At 40.2% G+C, this 17363-nt stretch overlaps 1 protein-coding gene across 15 annotated transcripts in view; it reads right to left on the bottom strand.

Annotated features, from left to right (window-relative positions):
• Nucleotides 1-13494, bottom strand: part of camk2b1 (calcium/calmodulin-dependent protein kinase (CaM kinase) II beta 1) — a 77631-nt gene extending 64137 nt beyond the window's left edge. For 5 of the 15 annotated variants that reach the window (XM_085179120.1, XM_085179118.1, XM_085179121.1 and 2 more), the window contains exons 1-2: nucleotides 13186-13492; nucleotides 6303-6397 (exon numbers count right to left, since the gene is read on the bottom strand). In XM_085179120.1, coding sequence (XP_085035246.1) covers nucleotides 6303-6397; nucleotides 13186-13247 — 157 coding nt within the window. In that variant the 5' untranslated portion in view covers nucleotides 13248-13492. Of the gene's footprint in view, nucleotides 1-6302; nucleotides 6398-13185 lie in introns of all 15 variants that reach the window. The other 10 variants (XM_085179122.1, XM_085179127.1, XM_085179125.1 and 7 more) reach the window with 3 other exon arrangements.
• Between the last annotated feature and the right edge of the window lie 3869 nt (nucleotides 13495-17363).

The following is a 17363-nucleotide window of genomic DNA, read 5'->3' as shown; positions in this document are numbered from 1 at the left end:
TACTGGGGCGATCGTGGCTCAAGAGTTGGGAGTTCGCCTTGTAATCGGAAGGTTGCCGGTTCGAGCCCCGACTTGGACAGTCTCGGTCGTTGTGTCCTTGGGCAAGACACTTCACCTGTTGCCTACTGGTGGTGGTCAGAGGGCCCGGTGGCGCCAGTGTCCGGCAGCCTCGCCTCTGCCAGTGCGCCCGGCAGCCTCGCCTCTGTCAGTGCGCCCGGCAGCCTCGCCTCTGTCAGTGCGCCCCAGGGTGGCTGTGGCTACAATGTAGCTTGCCATCACCAGTGTGTGAATGTGTGTGTGAATGGGTGGATGACTGGATATGTAAAGCGGGTCCGTAGGGACTAGTAAAGCGCTATATAAATACAGGCCATTTACCATAAGTAGGGACAGCTGATGTAGTGGCAGATCATGTTATAAGATTATCATGTGCATTTTTGTTATCTAGTTACAAGTTTAATATATTTTCACTCCTAATTTGATCTTTTTCTCAACTTCTCATTAATGCAAATGAGCCAATCAAATGGCCGAAACTCAGCGCACTTAGACAAGCTTCGTGAAGAAGACCAAACAGAGCATTACAATGGGTAAGAAAGGTGATTTAAGTGACTTTGAACATGTCATTGTTCAAATGGTGCCAGACAGACTGGTCTCATTTCAGAATCTGATGATTTTCTGGGATTTTTCCCGCAATACCACCTGTAGGGTTTCTCTGAATGCACAACAAGTTACAACATAAGCATACAGCCTAAAGCAGCAGAAATCCACATTAGACACCACTCCTGTCAGCTAAGAGTAGGACACTGATGCTACAGTTCGATTGGATGGCCAAAACTAAACAATAAAATATTGGAAAAACGTTGCCTGGCCTTCAGACTAGTCCTGCTCTGTCATATAGATAATAGGATCATAATCTGGCATAAATAAGATAAAAGAACAGAACAATGCTGCCTTTTATTAACAGGGTTTAGGCTGTTGGTGATGTAAATACATGTGGCGACTTTTCAAAGAAAGTTAACCAAAAGGAACGGACGAAAGATTTGTTTCTTTATCTGAAACGAGTTGTCTCAACCAATTATAAGATAAATGAAGATTACTGTGAAATCTGAGTTGTGCATAGCTACTCCAGTAGAGTCAGAATAAAAACAGGGAGCAGGACATGAGCATAATGGCACTCATTTAAAACACCAAGAATTTTTATTCCACAGAGAAAAGGAAAAAAAAAAGGCCTTTTTGGCCCTCCACCTAATGTAAAATGCACTGATTTCTGTTAAGTAAGGCGCTCCAACCCCCACCTTTTCACTCCCAAAGGCCCATTTCTAGTCAGAAAACACTAAACACGTATCTCACGTGTCCAACATTACACTTGTTTCTGGACTTTAATTAATTATTGCAGTTTACAGTTATATCCTGAAAACATAAAAGGTGGTCCAAAATGCATTCGCTCTGGGGTTTAAAAAAAAAAAAGTACTCTTTTGTAAAAACATGACACACAAACAAGATCAAATGAGAACTTCCTTGTGTGGTTCTCACTGTAATTACCTTACTGTTAGCAACTGCGGCCATGCGGCTCTTTTAGTGCAGGCTGCTTAAAATATTCATTTAATGAGTCTTTTAAAGTGCCGGTCAGTCAGAAGCAGCAGGGTAAATAAGAAATGAGACCAGGGAGTGGGGTAAGGAAGAAAGGCAAGGACAAGAACACATGCACAGAGTGAGATAACCCAAGGACAACATTCAGTGAAATCAGTGGGAATCTTCATGCTGAAGGAGAAGAGAGCAGAGCAGAGGAATATATTTGGGTTAATCATCACCAGTGAGGACTTAAGTCTCTAGAGAGGGAGGAGATGTAAAAAGACAGCCACAAAGACAGCCAGATATAACCACTGTTCGGAACACTTGACTCGTAACAGCGTGAGCCCTACCAGCAGGGAAATGTGGAGTGCGGATTGAAAAGTTTCCTATATCCTATAGATCCTACAGACGCACAGCATCAAAAAGCAGCCTCTGAGTTTAAGGTGAAGCATGACAGTGGTGGTGCAGAGGGGCTGCATGTATATAGAAATCTAAGTGGATTCCTGAGAGTAATATGATTAAGAAAGCATCATTTTTCCAGTGACACACCTGAACTTGTAATCTCATTACATGACATTACATAATGGGTGAAATACTTCCATATAAACAGAATGTGAATTGACAGAAAAAGTACCAACACATCTTGAATTATTTACATTTGTAATTGCAGCCACAGTGATTTGATTTCACACTCGGGTTTAAGTCTCATCACTTTAGTTGACTATATCTGTCCTGGTTATGTGACATTGACACAAAGCTCACTGGCCAAAACCAGGTCAGATCACTTCTACTGCATTGCAGGTGAACATCAACCCCCCATACACACACACACACACACATATATACAGAGGCACACCTGTATATAGACACACACACTCCCACACAGACACACAAGCTCTACTCTATCATGATATAATTACATGGCCATACAGGAACCTCTGGCATCCACTTTATTGCCAATAAACAAGTCCTATGATTGGCTGGAAGACTTGCCCAGCAGACCTGCCCTATATTTCCTGTTGACATGTGTTGGATTGGCATTAACCGTTTGTCGGCTGGAAAAGGGAACGGCAGGGTGGGGTGGTGGGAAGATGTAATGAGAAGCCCAACTACTACTCTATTCATAAATTTGAATGTTTAGAATGTGAACCAAGTGTTATGACTACAACAACCAACAAATTGTGACACTTTTTGGTTGTAACTACTAGTTTCTTGATAGAGTTTACTGTCCAGTTGACTGCCTGCATCACAGACACTGCTTCTCTGCTGTGGCTGTCTGAATATCTGCCCGTGTGTGTCTGAGAGAAAGAGAGGGAGAGTCAGATGAGTATCCCGTGCTAAAGGCATGTAGGCGTACAGGCGCATGGCCCTCAGCTGCCAAATGCCTGGGGTGCCTTTGCTCTGATGACCCCACCCTCCCCTCAGCTACCATCTCCATCTGCTGATCCTAAACAAACGGTCCTCTTAAGTTGGTGAAACCAGGGCTGTAAACTCACCGACCCTACCTGCTGCCTGAGAAATATTACAACATCAAAAAAAAGGCCTAAACCAAATCCCACTTCTAAAGTAGAGCAGCAAGCCATCAGGGCTGCCATAAAGCGTGAATGCAGCAGCAGCCCATGTCACAAAGGTCATGGAGCTATAAAAAGGACTTTGAGTAGAAGTAGTATGCAGCAGCTCTGTTGGCTCTAGCATAGCCCTGCTATTTCACAGAACATGGCTCATCCATTAGTAAGGAGCGCAGCACGGGCCTCGCGCACCGCTCAGTCAGGTCAGATCAGTCACCCTATCAAATGTTGAAGCAGAGAGATTACACTGTGCCTCCGAAAAATGGTGGAAAGCAGCTGCACTGCCCGATAAAGCAGCTGGAGTGAAATTATGCAGAATGATAGCATAACCTATAGGAAGTGTATTTATACTCTGTGTGTCTGTGTATGTGTAACTTTAAGTCTCATTAAACCAGACTCTAGAATTAACTGCTAGCCTCTTGCAGTTAATAGAGGCCGGATAATCTAGGATGGGTTTAATCTCATTAAATGCTGCACAATGCAATAAAATGCAGGCAGAAAATGAGATACAATTGATGTCAAGAATAATGTGACACCACAATTAGAACAATGTTTGTTGCAGTCGACTTCTTCTATTTTTTATAGAAACTTAAATTTTTATAAAAAGCTTGTCTGCAAAGTTTAATATTAGACTATATTTTCGTTACGGCTTAGTAAGAAAGATCAATACAGACGCTCAGATCATATATCCTCTACCACCCTCGTAATGTTTGAAATCAGAAACACATTTGTAATTTCACTGCACAAAATGTGATGAGTTATGAGTGACAGTAGCAATGCTCATTTGTGTCTGATGCCTGCTGGAGCTGGAAATAGTATGCTGAAATACAATGCTAAAAGTGCATTACAACATCACCTCATTTATTTATTACATTGCACTGTTTCCAAGTGTCTGCATAGTAAAGGAGATGAACACACATAACCTGACTATATAAACATTCAAGTCTAATATTTTCAAACATTATTATTGAATTTTGTACCCAGGAGCCTGACCTTTAAGAAGCTCACATAATCGTGAACACACAAAGCATAATTTTTTTAAATTGTCTGCATACAGCACTGATATTTTAACAATGGTTTGGTAAGAAAATTAATACCTACAAACTGACAAGCCGAACTGAGGGTAACAGTTGAGAGAGAAGGCAGATAAGGACAGACATTTCAGGATCAAGCCCTCTGCTTCATGCCTGTTAAAATGCCTTTTCTACCACACTATACATTTTAACACACAATCCATTTGTGAGCTTATGTCAAGGCAGGGTAACAGTCAAGTGACAGTGTGGTGCCACCTGGCAGGGCCACGGCAGTGGGTCTCCAGTTACGAGGCTGCAAGGGCAGCAGGAGATTTACACTGGGCAAGTGGTGGTGTAAATTGCCACGGCGACCACAGTGGTGCTCGACTGGCTTTGGTGGCAAAGGCATTTAGCCTTGGCTTTGGCTTAAGTCATTACTGGCTGAGTAGCATGTGACACTAATTACGGTGGTTACAGAGCCTATGTTATTCAGAAGAAACAAAATCCCAATATATAGAAAAACCTTCTCACTTTACATTATTATACAAGCCAGTATTTGAAGACTGACTGATTTATTGGTACGTCCATATTATCCTGCAACACATGCAGCAGAATATGAATTGCAGCTAAACAACTAAACAAGATGGTTTCAAGATTAGGGATGGGTATCGTTTAGGTTTTATCCGATACCAGTACCAAACCGGTACTTTTGAAACGGTGCCGGTGCTTAAACGGTGCTCGAACAGGTGCTTAAAGAATGAAGAACACAAACTTTGTCCAAAAACCTCTCATGTTTAGCTGTATCCCACTTTTTCTTTGGTCATTTTAGCCTTTTTGGCCAGGGTGAAGGGAGTATCTGCCATCAAACAAGAAGACAGCCACATGTAACTACGACGGTGTTTGCTAGTTCACCTTACATGCATTAATTTAATAACGTGGTTAGCCTACTCAATGTAAATTACACACGAACAACATTAAGCGACTGACCCAGAGAAGAACGGCTGCTGCTGCCATCATCATCCGTCATCATTTCTGGTACACTGGCAGGACTAGGGGCCAGGACTCTCCTCTTCGGGTTTTTGGGGGATGTTGCTAACTCCGGGTCCGATAACAGGCACCACACCCGCAGTAGATGCGCTCGGTGTGAGGTTTCGCAGCAAGCTATCAAATACGGTGCATTTCTCGGCTTTTGAAAAAACGCTATGCGTCGCCAGGTGTTTCATCGGATTCGAGGTGTTACCTCCTTTGCACAGTATCACTTTAAAGCACTTGTTGCAGGCTGCTGAGTTTGCATCTTTTGCTGTGAAGTTTGATCGCTTCGCCTTGGGCATTTTTAATCTGTAGCACTGCTACAGCAGTGCCATCATGGCACCGGATACCGGTACCCATCCCTAGTCAAGATAAGTAGTGTGTATAGGGTTGGTTATCAGTGATGCCTGCTCTGTTCTCTGCTGTGCTGAGTTTTACTTCTCTTCTGCCCACTTTTGCTTTTCACATTTGCATGTATGCATGTAGAAGGGCAGGAAGATCCCAGAATAGAGCATACAGCTAAATAGAAATTACTGCAGCTGAAAATAGCTTCGACTTTAATGGTCCTGACTGATTTACGTTGAACTCTTTGGACTTGATTTAAAGACAATTACTGCTACGATCTTTCCTGCAGTCATATATAGGGCACACAAACAATACCATATAATTTGTTCTCCAGGGGTTCCTCAACACAACTCAGAAACAGGGTAGTGTAAAAGGTGAACCAGTGTTGAGCAAACCTACTGTATGACTGTCACATCACCATACCAGTGCTGTTTTTACTGCTGCTAGGGCTTTTCCAGCTTCCTCCATTTCTTATAAACAGACATGAATGTAATTAAAAGTTTGTCCTATGAAGTGGCATCTGAGAAGGAAACCAAATTTTGCTGCTACATTTTGCTTATATAACTGTCTACACTACAGGTGGGGGTGGTGACCACTGGGACAGAGAAGCTACTTAGTCATTTTTGAATGGTTGCATATTGTACTTTTAGCTCATGAATTAACAGTTAAATATCGAAACAGTGGTGTTGTTTGAGATCACACTTTGGCTCCCATGGAAGATGTGATTGAATAAAACTGGATGCATATGTGATATAACACTGAAATAAGTTGTGCTTACCTCTTGCAGATAACTTTTTGGTGTTGATTATTTTAGCAGCATACTCCTGTCCTGTGCACAGCTTAACACATCTGCGCACCACTGAAAATGCTCCCCTGGAAAACACAGAAAAAAAAACCCATTGACTAACATTTCATGCATGGTTATCATAGGACAACTCTATCAGGAAAAAATAACTAACAGCTGAAACAACACTTCATTTCTTTATCATAAATTAACAAGTTAGGACCATTGTTCTCATGCAAATTCTCGAGTGGTTATTTGCTGAATGAACAAGTTTGCAGAATGAGCATTTTTCAGACTCAGAACATAACAGAACTGATAACACTTCTCATGTTCACCGTGGATACATTAAACACTTTGCTGCTTAGTTAATAAGATCTCGTGAGATCTCCAGTCAGGATACAAGTAATGTGAACACGTCGGATGTCAAAAGGTAAATTGGTAAAATGTAAGAGCTAAACTGGGCTCTCAAACACATTAGATAAAATTTGCATCACTTACAACCGTGTTTCCCACTGTTTTGTACCTGGAACCCATAGAGACCTGCTGGTGTAGTTTGTGTTCTTATTCCTGCGTTATACGTTTTATTTCCTTGTTTTGTAATGTACCAAATGTTTTCAGTGGGTGACAAGTCTGGACTATGGACAGGTCTCCTATTGTGACATTTAAGCCTGATGTCTTTGAACCATATGTTTTGTACCTTTGTTCAAATACTGTCGGTCTTACTTTAATCCAAAATAAATAAATAGCAAAAAGTAAATAAGCAGAATATTCCCCCCAAAACTAATGATAATACATTTTAAAAATGAGAGAGAGCGAAAAAGAGAACGACCATCTGTAGGACAGCATATGTCGCCCCAATACCTGAGTGTTTTTCACTGGGCCGTCACAGATGTTTAGATTTTTTTTTCCTTTAGATCCACCAGTATAACTTAACACACTATATATATTTGACATACCAGATTCAAAAGTTCAGTATTGTTTAGGCACGTTTAGTCAAACACAAAATCAAATCATAACACCGTACTGTATTGTGTTATTGAAGGGTCTTTACCTTATAATATCAAGTGCCTTTAGGCAACTTTTGTTGTGATTTGGCGTTATATAAATCAAATTAAACTGAATGAAAACTGAATTACTGCCAACTCATCTAAACCTTCGTTTTAGTGTCCAAAGCCAAATTTTGCTATTACAGCTATGCATTTCTGCAAAATATAACCATTAATTTCAATAAACGCTCAACCAAAAACAAATGTTTGAATATACTTATACAAACCAAGGCTGGACAAGACTTCATAGTCCTGTCCAGCCTTGGTTTTGATTTAGTTGGTTTAGTCAGTTTTACAGACAGCCAACAAGGTCAGTGCCAAAGGTGAAGGCCAGCTGACCTGACACTGGGGTAAACTTCTATATAAAGGCACAAATTCTGTAGAATACAAAGGGCCTTTCATCACTTTTTCAACAACAAGCTGAAGTGCATTTAATGCCCCAACGTCAAGGTCATTACTGTCCAATCAGAATTCTGATAAAGAATCAACTCGCCTGAAGCAAAAAACTCACTAGTCACACACACAAACAAACACATATGCTACTGACACCAAACTCCACAGCTGTGCTTGGAAAGTTCATACACCATGAGGTAAGTATCTAACGTCTGGACTAAATATGCTTTAACACACATAGACGGTTAAATGGGGTAACAGGTCATGAATCACGACTGTGGTCTGACATCCAGAAAGTTGACATGGAGAGATTTAAACATGCCTAAAACTATTTTTGAGGGAAAAACACTGGTGCCTTCAGAAGTGAAGGGTTTTGTAACTGGAGAAGTCTGAGCTTCTGGTATGCTGTTACAGTCTCCCTCTGATGTGGAAGAATTAAATACTGTGTGGTGTGTAAATCTATACTCTTAGGTTTCAAGCCTAACTGAGACAAACAACAAAAAATGTGTTTAAAAAGTCTTCAAAAGTCTTTCAAAAGCCTTTGTGCTGTTACTTCTTTTTAGCAGCTGTGCAGCAGAAGGACAAACACAAGCTACACTCAAGCCTCTGCCATTGTTCACGTTATTGTTCTTCAAGCTGTTTAGCTTGTTATCTGTGTTCTAATTGAGATCAATTTGACCAATTTAAGCAATGATGTGCATTACTTCTGTGCAAGAACAAACACAGAAGCATTATCTAACCAGGAGCCAGTGTTCAGCACACCTCAATCGGTGCTGTGGTGTTTCTATTAAAACAAGCCTGGCAATATTTGTAACAAACGGGCTAAGCACACTAAAGCAAAAGGAGCGAGCTTAAATGTCACAAGTCCTGCTAAGAAAGTGACACCAGCAGAGAGCGAGCACACAATCATTAGCTCTCCTCAGATGTTGGATTAGTATTACAAAGTTCCAGAGAGTGTTACCGTAAGGATGCCAAGCCACTCACACCTGCACTCCTTCCTCCAAGCTTTATGTGCCTGGGTGAATAATAAGATGGGCCTACAGAAAAAGGTTTTTGCATGGGTGCAGCTTAGTCCCTCATGCACCCAGAGCTTCAAAGCCGGTAGTTTCTGGTAGAAGTTGAGATTTATCTCAACACAGCGAAGCAAATGCATTTGATAAGTTACATTCTTTATAATGTCTTTTTTTTTTTTTCCAAATCAACAGCCGGCACCACAGAATGAAATCTCATAGGGTTCAGGAGGCATTGGAGCTACACTGGCATAATGATCCCTGCAAACAGTATTTATTACTTATGGGATGAAAAGAGAATGGGAGGGATGCAGTGTCGTAAATTAGTCTGATCCCCGTGTCTTCTGCAGCAGTCAGTCACATAGACGATGACTCTGTCTATTTATGCTCGCTCAATAACAATAACCCACCAAGGAAACGGGACTCGAGTATATACACTCCCCTCCTGTAAGTGAAGACTCTGAAGAATTCATAGATTGCACTTCACTATGGATGGCATCCGTGGCTAGATTAGCTTCACAGCAGTTGCAGTGCATGAAATTGAAATGACGACCTAGATTCATGACTTAAAAATATTCATATAAACTAATTACTAATGTACCTCTCTGCTACAAGTCCCTGCATTAAGTGTGCTTTGTAAAACCCATCATCACCACGATATGGTTAAATACCAGATATGCTTTTTTATCTAGCTTTCTGTTTCTCATAATCAATCACAGATAACTGTCATCTTTTTGAGACAGTTTTAAGTTAGCAAAGAGTGAAAGTAAATATTAAAAATCAAAGGCTTCTAGTGAGGCATCTTTTCAGTTCCTTTTATTAATCCTTCAATGAATCTTGACTTTTTCTTGACATATTTGCATATTAGGTGTGTATTTTACCAGCCTTTGAAGAGAGACATCAAATGAGCTGTCACAAACACCTGTTAACACTCCAAATGTACAAAATAGTACTATGCCGTCATGTTTAAAAAGTTTCTCAGCACCTATGAATAATCCTGCTATCTTTCGACAGGCCTGTAAATAATATAAATCTAGGACAACACTTAATAGATTAAAAGAATACTTTAACATGGCTCGTTTTCCATTGTTTTTAAATAGATTAAAGATTCAAGCCAACAAAGTCCAAGAAAAACACGATTTCCATGTTTATACATCATCATGCAACAGCTAATAAAACTTAAAGAAAAATATTTGTCATTATATAATCTTTGGAACACGGAGGTGGATTACATTAGAGCAGGGACGTCGAACTCATTTTACATCGAGGGCCACATACAGCCCACTTTGATCGTAAGTGGGCCAGACCAGTCAAACTCCCCTTTCTCTCTGTGTAAAGAAGATTAACTAAACATTTATTCACTGAGAGATCTTAGCATAAGAAAACAAAGTGCAATTTCAACAGCACATCTCAATTTTTCAACATGATAAAGAAATGCTGCTGTAGTAAATTAAATAAATCTGTCAGCACCACTTAAATGAAAGAAATGCAGTTTTTTTTTTTTTTTTTTTTAACTGTGGATCTATTGTAAAAAAAATCATTAAGTCTTTGTCCGACCAATTCTGGTCCCCAGGCCTTATGTTTGACAGCCCTGCACTAGGGTGTTTTCCAGTGTTCCTCAATGACAGCATAGTTCAGTCTCTATTCTGTCAGAGCCACAAAGCTAACACAACATTAACTGCACTTCACTCCAGATAACTTGGCTGTTTCTGTCTTCTCATTGAAGTTGTCATCACTGTGGTGGCTGAATAAACAGCATTAGGCAAATCAAGCTAGCGGTACATAACGAGTGATATGAATGATAATCAAATAATGCCAGTACAAGATGCATGACGGGCTGCAGCAACAAAGTAAACAATACACAGAAGGATGATTTGAAATTGTCCCCTTTACTCCTTTGCCCTGTGCCAAGTGTAGATCACCTACTGTAATGAAATCACCAAAAGTTTTGTTTGTCTCTATATTAATTTATTTTATCTCTCATAATCATCGTGATTAAATTGTGATTATTTAAAATGAGTACTGATTAACTAATAATCATGCATTTACTGAACTCTGGAATCCCTGAAACGATATGCTGGCCACCTCATTAGGTACACCTTAATAGCACCAAATTGAATCCCTTCAGCCTTCAGAACTGCCTTAATTCTTGGTGGCATAGATTAGACAAGGTGGTGGAAACAGTCCTCAGAGATTTTGGTCACGGTGGCATCACAGTTGGACATCAATGATGCAAATGCCCCGCCCCACCACATCCCAATGGAGCTATCTTGGATTCTGATCTGGTGGCTGTGGAGGTCATTTGATCAGACTCAGCTCATCGTCACATTCAAGAAAGCAGTTTGAAATTATCTGAGCTGCACTGACATGATGCACCATCCTGCTGGAAGCAGCTGTCAGAAGATGGGTACACTGTGGTCCCAGAGTGGTGGAAGTGGTCAGCAACAATACTCAGATAACCTGTGCCATTTAAAGGATGCTCAGATGGTACGAAGGCGCACAGAGTATGCCAAGAAAATATGCCCCTGCTCCGTTACACAATTACTGAACTGTTAATATGAGTCGGGATGGATCCATGCTTCCATGTTGTTTACACCAAATTCTAAACCTGACGTCTGAATGTTGCAAGAGAAACTGAAACTCATTAGACCAGCCAGAAGTTTTCCAGTCTTGGTCAGTTGACCAATTTTGGTGAGGTTGTGAACTGTAGCCTCAGTTTCCTCTTCTTAGCTGGTTAGACTGGAACTCTGTGTCTGTGCGTTCCAAGGTTCAGAAGTTGTAACAAGCGGTCATTTGAGTTGCTGTAGCCTTTCTGTCAACTCAAAGGCACTTGTTCATTCTCTTCTGACCTCAGGCATCAACAAAGCATTTTCATCCAGAGGAATCCCGTTCACTAGATATTTTCTCTTATTCGGACCATCTTCTGTAAACCCTAGAGGTGACTTTGCCCAGTTTCAACTTCAAGCGTAGTTCAAGTAGCTGCCATGTGATTGGCTGATTAAACATTTGGGTTAACAAGCAGGTGAACAAGTGTACCTAACAAAGTGGCTGCTGTGTAGAATTCCAATTAAATACGAAAATATAGCAAAATTTATTCATAACAACTAAACTAAAGATGCTTCTGGGAAGACGCAACAGCCACTGCTGGACAGGAAAGTGTGTGTTGGATTATTAAATGACTAGAAAATGAGAGCATCGATGCAAAACAATTTGTATTTTTTTTTTAAATCACGAATAATTTGTTTTTTATAATTACGGGACACCACAACCATAATTTAAAATAACATTTAATGAACTGCCCAGCCCTTTTAAGGGCTACACACTACACACCATGTGTCATGTTCAAAGATTAGGTTCAGACATATTACATACCTATTCCCTTCCCTCCATCTGTTATTATACACAGAAGTATTTAGTCACACAAATAATGAAACAATAAGAGTTCAGTTTCCGTATTTACTACTTTTAATTCCCTATGGTATCAAAACTTTCCACAACAACAATAGTACCTAGAATATATTTTGCATATGCACTGTCATATGATTGTTTTTTCCAACAGTATGATAAAGTATGATTCCTATGGTTTTGACAGATCGGCTTTTATCGGATGGATTTTTTTTTTTCTTGCTGCTGCACTGCAGAATATCTTGTCTGGTGTAATCTGCCACCATAGTGCTGCAAAAAAATGTCTTCTAGGGAAAAAAAGGCTTTTTGTTCATATAAAGGTTAGTAAAGCACACACACTTCAAACCAATGCAATAAAAAAGGACAAAATGGTCAATCGAGATGCAGCCTTAAAGGGTTTTTTGATCGGATATTTATTGCATAGCTTTGCAGAAGACGGGAATTTGATATTTGGTCATACCCGCAACTGTCATATGTGAAACCCTTAGTTTTTCTCTGTAAACTTTGACTCTCCGTCTTCAAAAAAGAAAAAAAAAGCGTGCAACTGCACTTTCCATAAACCGCAGACGTCTTCTTTTCATCTGTGGTTCAAATGGTTACACCACAGGACTCTGCTGACACCCCACGTTTCTCCGCGTTTCACCGTGAAACGAGCGAACCCGTCAAAAACATCGGCAACGTTTTTGCAAATATTGTTGCCTCTGACGTCCGTTTCTCGTGATGATCAGGAAACAAACAAAACACTTGGTGAGCTTAAACAGAGAGAGAGAGAGAGAGAGGGGGGGGGGGGTACTTTGAGAGCTGTCATCCCCGAAAAGGCGCACACACACGCGCACCATCAGAGCGCGCACACGCTCAGCACTGCTGGCCTGCAGACTCGCTCAGCTCTGCACTGCCTGGAAACCTGCCCTCCTCCTACATTTCAACTACACTACACTTTTTAGCAGACAGCTGTACCGCAAACATGCACAACTAAATAATAAATACGTGAATTTTGACAGAGAAACAGCGACAGATACTCACTTCCCCAGCTCCTCGTACAGCTGATATTCATCTGTGAATCGCGTACAGGTTGTCGTGGCCATGTCTCTCCCCTATCTCTCGCTTCTTCTTGTTAATGAACTCCGAAGATTCGCGGTTAGTTCGGGCTGAATGTGCGTAAAAAAAAGTGCAGGTCCGCCCAACAGCGAGACGGCCGGTGGAGCGGAGAAGTGCCTTTTAGGAGGCGCCGAGTGACGGAGGGTTTGATATAAAGAGCCGAGGAAGCCTGGGTGGGTGTTCACTCTATCTCTCTTTCTCTCTCCCTCCCTCTCTCTGCACTATCTGACAGCTACCGCGCTCTGCGGTCCTATAAACAAGCCAGTTGAGCTACGACAAGCCACTTCCTTTTGCGATTTTCACAATAAAAGCTTTGACATTGTCTACGTTCAAAAAATAAAAAGTTGCAACCTTTGGTTTTCTATTAAACGGCCATTTATTTAGCCTAAGCACTGCCTTAGCATTTCCCCCCTGACCAGCCAACTAAGTGCATAAAGTTGGTTTTATATACATTTTTTAAACAAGATGCCAGTTTATGCAATAAGAACAAACTGACTGGAGTATTTGCATGAGTTAAATGATATTATACTCAGCTATATTTCTACTAAAAATTATTTGAGAAAGAATGTTTCCAGGATTCAATTCAGTTCAATTCAGTTTTATTTATACAACGCCAAATCACAACAACAATAGCTTCAAGGAGCTTTATATTGTAAGGTAGACCCTACAATAATACATACAGAGAAAAACCCAACAATCATATGACCCCCTGTGAGCAAGCACTTTGGCTACAGTGTCACAGTGTTTTGTTTTGTTTTTTGTCTCTGCTGCTGTTTGGAAGCAGTCTGGCAGAGATTTTAAATGTCCCAGTTTAGCTCACTGGTTGAGCAGGTACTCATATCTCCTATAGTTAAAACAAGGTTGAAGTTTGACCCCCAGTTCTTTGCTGTGTCTCTTCCCCTGCACTCTGTTCCCTGTCTAGTCTTCACTGCTAACCTGTCTATAAAGGGTAAAAATGCTCTACTGCTACTTCCTGTGTCCCTTCACCCTCAGAGGAGAACATTACATTTGGGTTTTCTGCACCTTATTTACCTCATCATTCTGCTCTGCATAGACCTGTTGCATCCCAAACAGGACCATAGGGCTCAGGTGGTTATGTCACCAGTACCACAGAAACAATTAAACTGTTTATGTTAATGCTGTTCATAATTTTATTTATGAAGACCCTAAAATACTACAGTTCTTTCTGGTGTGCAGGAAGAACTCCCTTTTAACAGGAAGACTCCTTCAGATGGACCGAAGAGTCAGGAAGGGGTATCGTTTTGTGGTTGTGTCTGTTTGAGTAGGTATTTTTCCAACATACTCCCGTGCAGTTCTCTGAAAACACAACAGTGTGTAGTGCTGTTTGTAGTCTGAATACTTATTTGTTGAAAGGTGGAACCAGAGCAGGGAGAGGAATCAGGCTTTCCCCCAATCCAGAGTCCTCCGTGATTGGAAGAAACATGAAAAAACATCAAAGATAGACAAAAAAAAATACAGTAATCCATTGTTTTAACAATCAGTTTCTGTGGCTGATGGACCAACAACAGAACAAGAGAGACAGCAAGACCAGTTGTACCATATACTTTGGACACAGCCTCCATCTGGCAACAAATGCTCTCTGCAGGCGATCAAACTATCCTTAGCTGCCTGTCAATATAATGCCAACAGAGAACCGTGTTCAGCACCCATATATGTAACCAGCTGAGGGCGAGGGGGAAAAGAATATAAAGTAGAATAGCAAAGAGACAGGAAAGAAAAATTAAAGGATGTTTTACACTAACCTTATTCACCTCGAATAAGCTTAAATAGAAAAAAAGGTCTAATCTTAAAAGTAGAGAAGGTCTGTCTTTTTCCCGAGCCCAAACTGGGAGCTTGATCCAGAGGAGAGGTGAAGGCTCTGTCTTCTGTTCTATTTTTGGAAACTCTAGGAGCCACATGTAAGTCTGCAGTGCAAGAGCAAAGAGCACTGTTAGGATAAATTGGCACGATGTGAAAAGAAGAATTTAAAAGGGAGAAAATGAAGAGAAGTTAAAATGGGAGAAACATGACTTCTCTTTCCAGTGTTCGTTAGCACTCTTTCAGCAGCATTTTCAATCAGCTAAAAGCTTTTTAGAAGTTAACTTATTTTTTGATTCCTACACATTTTCCAAACTGATGATTCCTATTGGTATATTACCACAAGTGGAAGATTCCAGTCGGTGGAAAAGCACAAATGGAAAATATTACTAGCAAACAGCCATTGTTTCCATGAAATGGGTTGTATGCTGAAATAAATTTTTTTTCATGTTATTTTACAGTCTTATGAGAATAAAAGCATTTTAGCTATTTGAAAAAGAAGAGTGCCCAGAGTTATTTGATTTTTAAACATTGCTACTGACTATTGACTGGTTCACCTAAAATAAAGTGGGATAAGCGTGGCTAAGGGCTAGGCTATATAACCAGATGGACCCTTTTCCAGCAGGAAGAACTGATCAGAAATTCATTACTAACAAAAAATAATTTTGAAGCTTTTTGAAAAAACGTGCATTATAGTGAGAAAATAAGAGAAAATGCAAATTTGCCTTTAGAAAATAATACCATTATATAATATGATAAAAGTTGTAATACCATAACGTTATCGTCACTGTTTCCTTTTTTTTTTTTTTTTTACTGAAAATCAGAAAAGAGTACTGACTATATATTTTGATACTAAGTCCTGACAGCAAAGATTATTTTGGGGTTGTAATGATCCTGGTGGTTAAAGTCAGCAATACAGCTATATTCTCTCTGCATGCATTTAAGTGTGTATTTGGAGCAATTTGAATATGTGATATTCAATCTTTGAAATACTTGAACATGATGCACAGCCTACATTTCCTCATTCTTTATCTAAAAAAAATAAGTTAGAAATTTTGTATTTGGTATTAGTTTGTATTGTCATTCATTAATATTTGGAGTTGCTCAGTATAGTCTGTATCCACGTGTGTGCATAAACCACTCCTCTCACCATCGCTTTGGTCAAGCCACCACATCAGGACTATTTTTTAGCTACATGCAAGTTGACAGAAAACAGAGCTGGGTAGCATATAATTTATCCTTGATTCTAATAATTTTATTCATGCACCTTTGTGAAGATTAGTAATTAAATGTCATAGTTCACCTATCTTATCCAAATGAGTGCACCCGTCTTTATTTTCGTCTAAGAAACTATGTTGGATTCTATTTTGAAAACAGCAATAATGAATTTCCGGTCTCGTGCTGATCAGCTCGGCTAAATTGACGCAGTCAGCTTGAGTTGGTTTACGGCTTCCTGAGCGGCAGCGGAGTTTCGACTCTTTGTCGCTCTCTGGTGGACAAACAGTCCAACGGCAAGCGCGACAACGTAATCGAACACACCTCCCGCCAGCTTGGTGCGTATTTCCAAATAGGGGCAAATATGAGAGAGCTTGTTTCTGCTGTCAAAACGTGCCGCTATGTGTGCAGTAAATATAAGTTTTCTCTTCAAGTTTGAGGAAGAGTTACATTAGCATCGTCGTGACTTCCACAAAACAACAAATATGTGTCAAGTAATGGACACAGCTGTGCAGGAAATACAATAAAAAACTCATTAACTATGAAAAAGTGCAAAACTGTATTTAGTACTGGTTACTTTAATGTTAAGCGTATGTAAAAGTACTTTTACTAAAGTGTTCTACCTCAGTATATATTTCATAGCTTATTTCTAAAGCGGTTTTGGCACTTTAACTTAGGTAAAGGATCTGAATACCCTCTTTACCACCTTGTTTTTATTTTAAATTTTGTTACTTAATTGTGAGGATTCAGATTACCCACAGCTTTTGTCCCTCGTCAAGGTCTGGACTCTCCCAAGAAGTCAAGTTTCTTTTCAGATAGTGTTGGACAATGACTGGTTGCAGTTTAACCTCTACTCCTGAGGTCCACATCCTCTTTAGTGAAAATGGTTTCACTGATCTGAGCTCTACCCAAAATGCGTGAAAAGCCTACACACTGCCAATAAAAACTACAGACATCAACTCAGCAGTTAGCAGATTTCTTGGAAGGACACGCTGACTAATAATGAATGTTGAATGTTCTATCTGCGTCTTTTCTTTTTCTTAATGAGCTGGACTCAAGACCTGGACAGA

Source organism: Neolamprologus multifasciatus, chromosome 12, assembly GCF_963576455.1.
Source record: "Neolamprologus multifasciatus chromosome 12, fNeoMul1.2, whole genome shotgun sequence".
Classification (NCBI taxonomy): Eukaryota; Metazoa; Chordata; class Actinopteri; order Cichliformes; family Cichlidae; genus Neolamprologus; species Neolamprologus multifasciatus.
Note: the sequence above shows the minus strand (reverse complement) of the source record. Positions and strands in the feature narration are given on the sequence as shown.